The sequence below is a fragment of the Urocampus carinirostris genome, chromosome 4 (genome assembly GCF_059441175.1).
Source record: "Urocampus carinirostris isolate Australia breed hairy pipefish chromosome 4, RoL_Ucar_1.0, whole genome shotgun sequence".
Classification (NCBI taxonomy): domain Eukaryota; kingdom Metazoa; phylum Chordata; class Actinopteri; order Syngnathiformes; family Syngnathidae; genus Urocampus; species Urocampus carinirostris.
In genome coordinates, this window is record NC_142352.1 from 28579408 (window position 1) to 28593782 (window position 14375).

General features: G+C 40.0%; 1 protein-coding gene across 2 annotated transcripts in view; it reads left to right on the top strand.

Annotated features, from left to right (window-relative positions):
• Positions 1–14375, top strand: part of wtip (WT1 interacting protein) — a 29249-nt gene that overhangs the window by 5101 nt on the left and 9773 nt on the right. For both annotated transcript variants that reach the window (XM_088334029.1, XM_088334028.1), the window contains one exon: positions 4927–5028. In XM_088334029.1, coding sequence (XP_088190155.1) covers positions 4927–5028 — 102 coding nt within the window. The remainder of the gene's footprint in view (positions 1–4926; positions 5029–14375) is intronic.

Below are 14375 nucleotides of genomic sequence, written 5' to 3' on the forward strand. Positions count from 1 at the left end.
TATTTAGATTGCCCCTAGTAATGATGTGCATTTTTTTCTTAGAATTATGTAATCCCCCTCAAATTTGCTTATCTTGGAAAACCAGAAAAAAGGTTTGGGCCTAGAAAAATCAAATCAGCGACTGGCTGGCAGCGCTGACGCCCGACAAAATCAAAGGAGGTTTGTGGTAACAAGCGTCAATGACATCAATGGTTTTTGTGGGGGGTGAGGAGGCTGTTAGCTATAAAGAACTGGGGGAAACCCTGCTGTTGTCTTGATGTAGTGCTTCTCAATTATTTGTTGTCATGCCCCCTTGGAAGAAGGAATCCTCTTGCCTCTTTTCGGAGGCATACTTAACCTTCACTCGACGCCAACCACCACAACAATGACGTAATCTCGAAGCAACAAGATCTCGTTTGCCGAGATCGGCGTGCAGACGAAAACTCGGACCGCGAGACCAAAACAACAATGGCGGATCTGCCTGACGAAAAGTTTGGAGCGCGGTAAATTTTGTTTTAAAAAAAGGAATCGAGTAATAATGACAATTTGGTGTCAAAAAAGTTGCGTCCCCAGCAAAAATGATGCGTCTAGGACGCAGGGACGCGGGCGAACGAGAACTCTGCTGTCTTGATGGCAGATCAGAACCTCGGCCGTCTTTGAAGTTACCAAAGCAAGTTATGTTGATGGAAAATTGTTTTCGATTACAAAAAACTTTGATCACCTACAATATTCTTTTGTAAATACCTTAGTATTTCACATTCTAAGAAATGTAAAATCAATGTATTGAATATTTTTTATAATATTTTATGTGCAAAGAGAAGTTAAGCTTATTATAATCTTGGGGTTACCATATCCGATATTAATATTAGCTTATATCCGCAAAGGAATTTTATTGCATAAAATCTCCAATATTGGTAATCAAATCAAAGTAGAATTCCGACCAAACACTATACTGACGATAACACAAGGCAAATTTCGATGAACCTGAATGCCAGAGCTATTCATTGAACAAAATGTCTTTGTTACTCGGAACTGTCCTGAACTTGAGTGCAAAGGTGCAGGAATGCAGTTTATTTTCAACCCCCTGAGGTTGAATGCTCAACATCCTGTTTTTACCACGCAGACACCTTGCGAAATGGGCGCACCAGGGATTTGGCATCCTGTTTTTCTTAATGCTACACCAACATCCTCACTTGTTGGAGACTCACCAACATGTTTGTCCCAGAGGATTTTTTACATTATACTACACACACCAGAAAATATGAGGTGAAAGTCACTTGTCTCTGAAAACATCCTAATTGAAACATCACAATTGCAAAGTACCTAAGAATAATTGTTGGATCTTTTATTGATATCGAAAACAACATAGTGTGTACTCTTAAATGTCAATGGTCCACTCATAGAAGAAACTGCTTCTTCCCTTATGCTGTATGTTATGTAAAAATTACTGAACCACATCTATGGCTGGACAAACAATTTTAGAGAATGTCAACTTATATTCACAACATCAAAATCATAGCCCCCAAAGTGGTGCCTGCGGGCACCAGGTAGCACATGCAGAACAACTGAGGGGCCAGCGGACTGGTTCTGTAAACAGCTCACATGTGATGGTTCATTGATGTTCTGGAAAATTTGATTTCTAACTGGCATGACGTTCTAGTGATTGACTGAGCCTATTTCAACCCTGCTTCTAGTTATTGCGTCCTAGTAATAACATAGTAACATAATCTGTATTGTTTTAGAAAATACACATCAAACTGGTAGCCCTTTGCGCTTATCAGCAACAAAAAAGGAGCTCCAAAGCTCAAAAAAGTTGTGGACACCCTGGTCTAAATGTTAATCGTAGAATATACCTTTTTCAAAATGTAATGCACGGTTGACGATAATCAAAACGTTTTTGTTTTTTTTTCGTCGAGCTTTGTTTGGTAAAAAGATTTACTGCATTTTTCTTTTTCTTATCTTAGTACAGGGTTCTGCAAACTTTTTGAGTTGCAGGCTGCATTGGTTTAAAAAAAATCTATCCAGTTGTGTTTCATTGTCAATTTGTGTATAAAGGGACCATTTCATTCAACTGGTTTTAAAACTTACAAAATAAAAATAAATATACTGTATTTATTTACAAAGAAAAACTTTGATTAAAAGTAATAGTGAAGTAATACCTCAATTTTTAAGCAACATTTCTTTTCATTTGCATTGAAAAACTCAATCCAATAGTGTTACTTTAGATATCTTTTATTGAATAACATTTAAAATTTTGATAAGAGAAATTAATTTTAAAAAAAGCATATACGGAAAAATGTAGCCAGCTGTAGCGCTGGGAAAGTGTTTGCCTCCTTCCTGTTTTTTTGTAGATTTCAGATCATCAAACCAATTTTAATATCACACAGAGGCAACCCAAGGAATGCAGTTTTAAAATGTTGATTTTATCTGGCCCTATGTAAAAAGGAAATTGCAATTTATACCTAAACCGAGTTGGGCCACCTTTTGCAACGATAACAGAAATCAAACGTTTACGACAATTGGCTATGAGTACTTTACAACGCTGTGGAAGAATTTTGGCCCACTCTTCATTGCAAAGTTGTTTGAATCTGCCATATCAGAGGGCTTTCTAGCATGAACTGCCTGTTAGGGCCACAACACTGCATGTCAATTGATTTTAAATCCGAACATTGACTTAGCCACTTCAGAACCTTCTCTTGTTTATTTCGGAGCCATTCAGAGGTTGTCTTGATGGTGTGTTTTGGATCGTTGTCCTGCTGCATGATCTAATGGCTTAGTTTTTCATACAGAGCCTTATCAAATGAAATCAACATTTCAAAATTGCATTTTTGCATTACCTTGGGTTGTCTGTGCATGATATTAAAATTTGTTTGGTGATCTGAAACCTCTGTGAAGAGGGCAAATACTTTTCATGGCACTTTACATTATTTTCAAAATAATTTGCTTCTTATTGTATTTTTTACTTCACGGCGTACCAAAACAGGGGTACGCCCAGTTGGAATCGCGTCCTGATGACACTGTGACCTGAGATTGACCCCTACCAGGCTATGACCGGGCTATGACCCCAAATTCGGAGGAATGTGACCCCGGTCCAGGTTGTCTTTTGAAGCTACTATTGCCTCCAAGTGTATATATTTTGTTTTATGACATGGTCAACATACTCATTTGGTATTGTGGGTCTTCATCATTGAACCAAGGGATAGCGAAGATGAGTCTGTTGTGTTAAATGAAGGAGGCTCAAAAACGTCAAATAACACCACCAACTTTGGTGCTGATGATTTCAAGGAAAAACAGGACTGAAAAGAACCATTCAACTTTTGAAAAATGAGTGGAATCTGAAACTGTTAAACTCTAAGCAATTAGAGTTGGAGAACTTGGATACAGCGGACCCTTATTCGTTACAATGTGCAGAATCTGGACCCATTCGTTATAATTGTTAATCTGTTCTATATAAAGATTCAGGGTTAGGAAATATGGCCAAAAATTCTCAAGTTTAACTTTTGGTCCGTACAAATACGATTTTGAATCAATTTTAAACTACTACACCAAACGGCTCACAATTATTTTAAGAACATTTAAGTGATTACATATATATTCTGTGCAAAATGTCATAAATTCCTACCATCAATTTTATGACTTAGCAAATTTTCATAGATTTTAGTTTTAAAATGGTAAATTGATAACATTAATTGAATTGTTTGGCAACCTCTCAAGAGACTTTGCATGAAAAACAACCCTTTACAAAGCCTATTTGCTTTGTAAACCTTTTAGAAATCACTTTTAAAACATATTTTGGAATGAAAACGATTATCCAGTTTCAGATTTAGCATTTTAGAGTCATTCCTTATTATGTTGGAGCTTTGTGGTATATTTGGCGTCATTGAAGCTGCGTACAAATGCTGGGCACTCATTAATTCCTACCTTCTATTACAAGACTTAACACATTTTCCATTTTTTAAAATGGCGGATTAGTCAAATTAATTTAATTTATTGCCCACCCATAGAGAGACATTGTATGAAAGAAAAACCTTTACCAGTACTAACCTTTTTGAAAACACTTTGAAAACTAATTTTGGGATGAAAACGATTTTCCAGTTTCAAATGTAGCGTTTTAGAGTGGTTTTTTTGTTATGATGGAGATTTGTGGTATGTTTGGCATCATTGAAGCAATGTGTAAGTGCATGGGCATGAAGGCTCAATCCTATTATTTCCTCTTTTCCTGACACACTTTGTCTCATTGATCTTTTTCCTCCCCGTTTCACTTCTTTGGTAAGAGTAAGGTAACAACTCACCTCGGAATTTGGAATGTATTGCATCACTGTGATCTTTGTATGTGACATAACATGTGCAACCATTGTTCATTCTTTTTAATTTCTTTCAATTTTAGTCATTTTAAAACAGTAACATCGGAACTGGTTGCAACAATACACAGAATTGTTTATCTTTCAAAATAAATAAGTATGCTGCCAGGCAAGTACTGCACATTCCTTTTTTATTCTTATTCATCTTTCCGCAACCATTTCTTCTGCACCTCTGCTTGTCCTTATCAATGCAGCACCCTCTGTAGGAATTTACTTTCCAGATTGCAACACAACATAAATGCGAAGAGGTACGACTAAGGAAAAGTTAGGGCCCTCCAGAGCTGACTTTGTGAAAAGGGTCCTGTGTCCATCACTCTTTGACCTCACTCTATGCTTTACGGAGGATTTGGACGTTCTTACCCTCAGGTTGATCACATTTAACTAGATTAAAGAGTAAAATCGAGGGAATGGGGTAATAATGAGACTGAGCTGAAGCTATTTCAGGCTATGCAGTTTGTGTTGACTCTCATTAGTGTTTTACAAAATGACGAATAACCTGTCATATTTTTCTTGTCCCTAAAATAAAGTGCTGCTCTGATAGTTATCTTCACTGTGCTCATATATGCCGTGTTGTTGTTTTTTACAGGCATTTGCATCAAATGCGGCAAAGGCGTATACGGAGCCAGTCAAGCCTGCCAGGCCATGGGGAATCTTTATCACACCAACTGTTTCACATGCTGCTCCTGTGGTGAGTGTGTTAAAAATTTAAACAAATATACTGAGCGAATCATAAACTTGACCTTCTGCGTTTGTGAGCGTGTTGACCAAACACAGAGACATCTGCAGTTGCCATAGTGACCACAGAATCACGCTTCAAAGCTCTCGCCCTAATACATATTTCAAATGCGAGTGTGTGTGAAATTTTTTAGTTTTCACGGTTATACACAGAGATTAATCATTACCGGGTAATACACCTGTAACATATGGATAGATTTTTCTGTTGTAGGTACATTTGAAGGTTTTTAGGATTTAAAAAAAGAGACAAAGGAGACCGGTCGAGAAACCAAATGCAGTGGTACCTCTTGATACAAGAACCTTTAAAAGTTGAAAGCGGAATATTTTCTTTTTATATTTTTTTCCCACCTCGCCTATGTGGTTTATCTTTTATTGAAGGTGTTCGGGACTTGCCACGCATTAGGAAGCAGCAAAGGGGAGGGGGGGATTTCATGCTCATCCACACAGTTTTCTGTTAGTGTAGCCTGGAAATAGTGAAAGTAAGAATAGGCCTTTTTTTTAATACTGTCCACACGTCGACCGCAACCCTTAAAAAGATTAGTTTATTCGAGTGTGTCCAAGAAAGGCACATCCTCAAAGTATGAGCTGCGATCATGACTAAGCCAGGAGATGGCAGCAGAGGGTAACAAAGTTTCAAATTGCAGACACCACTTGTGAGGGGCTATTTTGAGAACGTGTCGGGGCCACTGAAAAACCAACGACGGTCATCAATTGGCCCCAAGCCGTACTTTTGACGGCCCTACTTTAGCAGGATGTAAAATCACGCCTCAGAGACCTGGAGATCATTAAAATGAAATGACGTCACACCAGTCTGCTTACAGCTCGTCATTCATTCATCAAAGTGCCAGCTCACTCTTTGTTATGTCTCTGAAAAATTCCATATCATTACAACCCCCACTCCAGCAGCCATCACTTGCTGCTTTGGAAATTCCTCCAGTTTCTAAAATTCCGCAGACTTTACATGTCTTTGAGGCTGTAATTAAATCTTCAATTCAGTTCGAGTACAGTGTAGAGTGTGTTGGTGTTTGGTGAAGAGAGAGTCCTGTCACCCGACCCCTTCCCGTTTACTGGTGAAACAAGGGAGAGACGTTGGGAGAAAACCTTTTAGCCAGGTTGCTCCCATTCATACAAGCGCTCTGTGCGGATACTGATCCGCCTCTGGAAGCCCAGCGCTATAAATTTACACAAAACCAAAGCTGCATACTTTCCTGTTTATTGTATGCGGAGAGTGTCCGGTTGCCGGGATTGTGGGATTTTTGGACGGTGTAACATCCGAAACGAGAATTATGGTCTCATCTATTGGGGGGGAGGGGGAATCACATCTCCATTAGCGAATGGCGTTTTTTGGAAGCTTGGCAGGCCGTCCCACCTCTCCACAGATGGTTTATGGCTCATGTAAACGGTTCTGATGCATCATTTGACCTCAAATTGAATGGGAATGTTTTCCTTTAAGCAGCAGTCTTGTCATAACACTCTTGAGTAATAATTCAGTCTCTGTGACCGTGTAAGTATATTCATCTTTTTTTCTTTGCACTTTTTTTTTGCCCAGACAGCTTGAGCTTTGTTTAACCATGCATAATTGAGCCCTATCCTTGGCTCACTACCAAAGTTGCACCCTTTTTTATTAAATGGGCAAGAATGCCCCAAAAAAAAAAAAAAAAAAAAAATCCATTCGGAGGTTACCTTTCATGGAAGATCTCTCTCAGATGAGAAGGTTGCATACACAAACCAGACACTAAATAAAAAGAAAGGTTTGCATGGAAAATTATCTGATAATTAACAGAAGATTATGGTACTTGATTGTACACTGTCATTCAAATGTTGATACATTTTAATGGGGTAGTTGGTTTGCTATACAAGTAATGAGCTTTTGGTAATGAGCTCTATCATAGAGCACATTAAACTGGTAAATTAAAGTGCCTCTGGATCATTTTCAAATTTAATAATGGGAGAGTTTTGGGATCCGTAGAGTCTCTGTAAAATTGTGTATTTAACCTCTTTTTTTGTCTCTGTATTGTTCATTCTTTCTATCAAACACGAAGGGGTTTTCAAATTTCTTAACTGGAAGAATTTGCAATCGGCAAGAAATTTCGCTCAAGTTCAAGGTTTTCTCCAATGTTTTTCTTTGACCTTCTACTTTCTGACCAATGAAGTGTTAAATCTAACATAAACTATGATTATCAGAAGGACTAGGCCCAGATTAGCAAACTGCCAGTCAGTCAGACAATGACTCATTCATTATTATAACATCAAATGGTTGAAAAAGTGGAAGAACGTAGGAAACTGGAATGGAAGAAACAGGAAGAAAAATGTGTTGTTAGTTTTTCAATCCTTATTGTGCTCGTGCATATTGTTTTCCTAAAATTTGAGATAACGACAAATTTGATGTGCTAACTTTCTCGGAGTTGCGAGACTTGTCATTGAGGGGTTCGGCTAAAAGATCCTTAGTCTCCTGAGAAACGTTGTGCTTTTAAGGCCTTTATATAGGGGCATTATTTGGGGGGGTGCATAGGGCTTCTAAAAATATATACAGAAGATTATGTAACTTCCTTGTAAACAAGATAAGAATTTTCTAAAAGTGCTGGGTATACAGAAGGTTGTAAATGCTGTCCCGCTGTATCACATTTCAAACTGTGAAACTATTTTGGGACAAAAGTCATTCGACATTCCAGCACATAAAAATAATGATTATCCATTCCTTGAATTTCTGCTCCCGGCAGTCATGAGGGATGAGATGAACGAGAACTGTGCATGTCAGTGTGTCTTTATCGTTATCTGCTTGATTGGCCCTTGATTGGCCCCTCTGATAAGAAATGCCAGAATAATGTTGTTTGGTTTTGAGATTTTCCCCTGTGCTCTGGGTGTGGCAACAATCATCGGTCTTAACTATGGGAAGTTTATTTTTCAAAGGTCATTAATCAGGAGAAGCGAAGAGAACTGTGTGCTGTGAAAGTGTTACTGTACAACTTTACATCAACATGGTGTACAAGTGCGCTCAAAGAAGTTGACAGAGTGCAGTATTAAGGTTAATTATTGTAAATGTTTGGAGGTCATGTAATCCTTTAAATGTATCAACATCTCATACAGCAGCCTATATGCTGAATAATCCCCAGTTGTTTTGTGCCGCAGCAATGTAAATCATTGTTTCTCAACTTTGTGTTTCTGTAACCCTGATCAAATCTTTTTTTATCCAAGTACCCTACCAATCTAGTGCTTTCATTATTGAAATTGCGTACTGGGAAAAAGTACAAATACTTTGACAAATTGATGACCTGGAAAAAATAAAGCAATTTCTTTCAAATCTGTGCGGCTCTGTACCAAAAGACCCACGGCCGGGTGGCTGCTGACCACAGCTATAAATGACACCATGCTAAATTCAATGTCTGATAAAGTTGCAGGGTTCAATTAACATCCCTCCAGCCCTGTGGAAATTATTTCAAATTATTGTCAAAGTGTGATGCCCAGCACTGTCCATGTTAGATGATGTAGGCCAGGCATGTCCAAAGTCCGGCCTTGGGGCCAGTTATGTCCTGTGATCACATTTTTACTGGCCTGCGGCCTCTTATCATTACATAAATAAAATGTGGCCTCGCAGTAATGTTGACCCTAGTATAAAATAAATTAGTACAAATAAAATTCAACATTTCTCCAGATGATGGCAGTAGCCCTTTAGCCACCTTGCCCTTGGCTTTCTATGAGAATTTTAGTCCAGCCCATTTCCGACATGGCCACTGTAAATAAAAAAAATAAAAATTGACTATGAAGGCTGCCGCAGTACAAGGGGAAATTGTATACTTTTTTTCACCGAAATCCGAAACAACCCAGTCTGCCTGATTTTCCAAAAGAATGTGGCTGTTTCCAAAGAATATGAATTCTAGAGGGAATATCAGATGAACCATGCCGACTAAAAAATGCTAATTAGAAACGGACACGGTGAAAAGCTGAAGCAACTGGAAGCTGTTTTAACGGCACAGCAGCGCTTTTTCATGAGACCCTGCGATTCAGATTAAAATGCTACGAAGGCGAGCTAGGAGGTCACGACGCAGATCGCCAAGCACTGCAAACTTTTTGATGAGGGTGAATTTATTAAACAAAATCTGGCCCCATTCTGAAAGGTTTGGACACCCCTGATGTAGACAAAAATACTTAAGAGACTTTACTATGTACCGTACGGCCACACTTTCTTTAAAGGTAATCCCACATTCTTAAACAGGTAAAATATAAAAAAATAGTTCACGGTTTTGCATTAATTCTCTATAAATGTCAACGCATATTCCAATTATTTTACGACAATGCATTTTGAAGATAGCATGTCTTTGTCATCCTGAGCTGTCACGTCATTGGAGTAATACCAACACTCTAGCAAACCTGTCACCTTACTGTTTAAGTGTTTTAAGCACAGCTTTGGTAGTTTTTATTGAGATTGCCTGTGTGTTGTGTCACAGATGGATGCAGTAATAGTACAAAAAACACATGGGTGAGCCCCCAACAAGGCTGGCTGACCAAAAAAACCGCAGTGAACAGCCATGTCAACGGGGAGCATTGAAAAGCGGCAAAAGCTACACTGATAAATGCGAAGCCGGATGGGAACACACCAAGGGACACGGCAAAACCGGCGAACCAAGGCTAGATGGTCAAAAAACACACTGTGGGAAGCCAACAAATACCAACCAAGAGCAAATAAAACAGGAAAACCATCAGCAGCCCTGATGCAAACGTGGAGATAGTTGAACAAAATTATACCCACAGCCACACACATACAAGAACCACAATTGTGTACCTAAAAGACGACCAAGGCAAATGAATAACTCACGCCTTAACGATGGCAGGTAAACAAACCCCACGCAGCCTTTGGAGGGCAACGCTTGCAACACCAACTGAACGGTCACAAGGCCCCCTGCTTGGAAGCAAAATTTCATTTTTTTCCAGCAGAAATGAGCAGTATGATATTCACTACAATTACTGTCTGTTAAGGAGCTCGCCTCATATGTTGTGTTAATGGGATTCGCCGTTTTGAAACTGTTGTGTTCTTTCAATTATGTCACATCTTTACAACAAACAAGCCAAACTGATTAACTTTGAGACTAAATTTCTCGTGTCCCCTGGCGTGTGGAATATTTTGAAATATATTTGCATAATTGTGGGGAGTAATGCTACACATTCTGTGCCTAATTGAAAAAGAAAAATCAGTCGGGGAATACTTTCAACACTTTAGTCTTCCTAAGAATACCGTATCGCAGAAAACGCAGCTGGTGCTTTGCGCCTCTGCCTAGTTTGTCTGTCGACAAAAGCCTGGAGAAGTGCGAGGGGGCATGCAGGGATCCCCCCAAAACCCACTCCCCATCCCACTTTCCCCCATCCTGGTTTGGGGGTGGCTTTGAATGGGTCCAGCGAGTGACCTCAGGCAGATGGAATGTCCCCGTTTGCTCAGTCGGCCCAGCGTCAACGCCGGGGCCCTTTTGTGTCCACCTCCCAGACTCCCAGAAACCTTGAAACACCATGCCATCTCCCCCATTACTCCTCCTCCCCACCCGACAACCTCCCCTCTTCTCTATAATCTCACTCTTCCTGCAAGGTTAGGCCTTTTGAGGACGCAAGGGTGGCTTCCTCCCTCAGCACTGGCTGCAAATGCTAATTGCTCCTCAGTCTGCCCACTCTTAAAAGTCTCACCTATTGTGCAGCCGGCATTCCTGGGCTCCCCGGCCCATTGGTGTGGGTGTTAACATACGACCGTATCCCGGCGTCGCCGTGACATTTGAAATATAGCGATTGCATAAATTTCACTCTTAAGTGAGAGGACCTTTTTAGCCGTTAAACCAACGGTGGCCCGGGACAACAATTAAATCCAGACGGACGCTGCAGATTTACGGTCTTGTATGTTGCTTCCCCCCGCCGGTCGCGAGTGAAGTCATTGTGGTGCCGCAGAGACACGGCACGGCGTTAAATGAATTTGGATGGGGGGGTGGATCTGAAAGATGCAGGGGGATCACTTTGGGTACAGGCGGTCCGTTGCAGATTTGCCCGTTTGGATCAGACCAGACCTAATGAATTAAGACTCAGCTGTGGGAAATTAGCCCAGACTCTGAGTGCAACCTAATTTTGTTTAATAATTCATCTAAAAATTAAAAGATTAAATTCTACAAAACGGTGCTTTGGTCCGAACATTTTTGGATCCAAGATGTAGTTTTTAATATGCCAAACTTCAAGGATTATCTGGTTTAGTGTCGGCATCATAAACACTCGCCGCAAACCACGCACCCTCTCCAGCATCCAGTCGCTAACTTCACAACTAGGACTGCAGTGAAGAATAAGTTTTATATTTGAATAATCAATCTAATTTCTTGAATATTCAGTATTAAAATTTTTAATTTTAATAGTTTTCTTTTCTAAAACAAAATGTATTTACAGCGACCCCTCGCTTCTTTGTGCTTTGATAATCACTGGTTCACTGCTTTTCATAATTTGAATTGAATGAATCTTTATTTTCATTGATATCACTTTATAGTTCATTGTGGTCAACAGAGAGCACGCAGCAAATGATATCCTGAGGCAGATTATGTGTGTGTATTGGGTAAGCGTGACTGTGTGCGTGACTGTGATGGGTTGATGTACAGTGCATCCGGAAAGTATTTACAGCGCTTCACTTTTTACACATTTTGTTATGTTACAGCCTCATTCCAAATTGTATTAATTTAATCTCTTATCTCAAAATTCTACACAAAATACTCCATTATGACACTGTGAAAAAGTTTATTTTTTTTACTTTTTTAAAATTGATTAAAAATAGAAAACTAAGAACTCACATTTACATAAGTATTCACAGCCTTTGTCATGAAGCTCAAAATTGAGCTCAGGTGCATCTTTTTTCCACTGATCATCCTTGAGATCTTTCTACAGCTTAATTGGAGTCCACCTGCAGTAAATTCAGTTGATTGGACATGATTTGGAAAGGCACACACCTGTCTATATAAGGTTCCACAGTTGAGTGTGCATGTCAGAGCACAAACACCAAGCATGAAGTCAAACGAACTGTCTGTAGACCTGCGAGACATGATTGTCTTGAGGCACAAATCTGAGGAAGGATACAGAAAAATTTCTGCTGCTTTGAAGGTCCCAATGAGCACAGTGGCCTCCATTATTGGTAAATGGAAGACATTTGGAACCACCAGGACTCTTCCTAGAGCTGGCCGGCCTTCTAAACTGAGCAATCGGGGAAGAAGGGCCTTAGTCAGGGAGGTGACCAAGAACCCGATGGTCACTCTGTCAGAGCTCCAGCGTTCCTCTGTGGAGAGAGGAGAGCCTTCCAGAAGGACAACCATCCCTGCAGCAATCCACCAATCAGGCCTGTATAATAGAGTGGCCAGACGAAAGCCACTCCTTAGTAAAAGGAACATGGAAGCCTGCCTGGAATTTGCCAAAAAGCACCTGAATGACTCTCAGACCATGAGAAACAAAATTCTCTGGTCTGATGAGACAAAGATTGAACTCTTTGGTGTGAATGCCAGGCGCCATGTTTGGAGGAAACCAGGCACCGCTCATCACCAGGCCAATACCATCCCCACAGTGAAGCATGGTGGTGGCAGCATCATGCTGTGGGGATGTTTTTCAGCAGCAGGAACTGGTAGACTAGTCAGGATAGAAGGAAAAATGTATGCAGCAATATATAGAGATATCCTAGATGAAAACCTGCTCCGGAGCGCTCTTCACCTCAGGCTGGGGCGAAGGTTCATTTTTCAGCAGGACAACGACCCAAAGCACACAGCCAAGATCTCAAAAGATTGGCTTCAGAAACACTCCGTGAATGTCCTGGAGTGGCCCAGCCATAGTCCAGACTTGAATCCGATCGAACATCTCTGGAGAGATCTGAAAATGGCTGTGCACAAACGTCTCCCATCCAACCTGATTGAGCTTGAGACTTATTGCAAAGAAGAATGGGCAAAACTGCCTAAAGATAGGTGTGCTAAACTTGTGGGATCATACTCAAAAAGACTTGAGGCTGTATTTGCTGCCAAAGGTGGATCAACAAAGTATTAAGCAAAGGCTGTGAATACTTATGTAAATGTGATTTCTTAGTTTTCTGTTTTTAATAAATTCCAAAAAAGTAAAAAAAAAAACTTTTTCACATTGTCATAATGGAGTATTTTGTGTAGAATTTTGAGATAAGAGATTAAATTAATTCAAGTTGGAATGAGGCTGTAACATAACAAAATGTGGAAAAAGTGAAGCACTGTGAATACTTTCCGGATGCACTGTATGCTGTCAGTCAAACAGCAGGCCAGGCACACAAATGGCCACCAAAACAAAAGGTGGAGCATGGCGACAGCTAGTAGCTTTAGTGGTTCTTTACATTGAAAAGAAGTTCATCAATCAAAACAGACTCTGAGGGAAAGTCAGAAGTGCATGAAGAACTGGTAGCCATCAGCGGGTGCTCCGTGGTTTATTGTCGGTTTTGGGAAGCGACTAAGGCGGTATCAGGAGAGAAAGCAATAGCGGGGCTACAAATCTGGCCAACACTGTATCTATTACCTGGAGCTACAACTCAGGTGAAACCGCTACATTCCTGACTCTTGTATTTTAATCATCAGAGACTTGGCTAATGTTGAGGTTTTACCAGATGTCTAGCGTGCAGCTATCCAGTCACTCTCTAAATTGATTCCTCACTCTGAAAGGAGAAGCCCTCCAATTTCTTTATACTTTTGAGTAATGACAATAAAGACAATTCTAATTATATAATTGGTCTTTATGGTCATTGATATTAACATTGTGAAACATTGTATGCAACGAAATCAGACATGGCATTCCAGGTGAAAAACATGTAATATAGAGTCTTTGAAGAGGAAAGAGATTGAAGAAGATCAGGATGATTAGGCCAAAACAATTCACAATTCTGTATTCTGTTTTTATTTGTCGGACAACAATAGTTATTTTGTTACAGTCGTATACTTTCAGTCGGTAATGACGTTATGTCGAGAAGAGTTTGAATTTTGAGGCATTTTATGAAGGTGTGACAATACTTTGTTGATTTTCACTATTTCGCGGGTGGTTCTGGTCCCCAATAACCGCAATAACAGAGGGATCTCTGTACAAAATTTAAATGAATATTGTATGTATTATTTTCGAACTGCGACTGGCTGGCAACCGGTTCAGGGTATCACCTGCCCACTGCCCGAAGATACCCAATGGGCTCAGAAACCCCGTGACCCTACTGAGGATAAGCAGTGCAGCTAATGGATGGATGGATTTTGGAACATTTCGTTACTGTTTTGCAACAAAAATGTAGATATAGTCGTTATTCTCAAA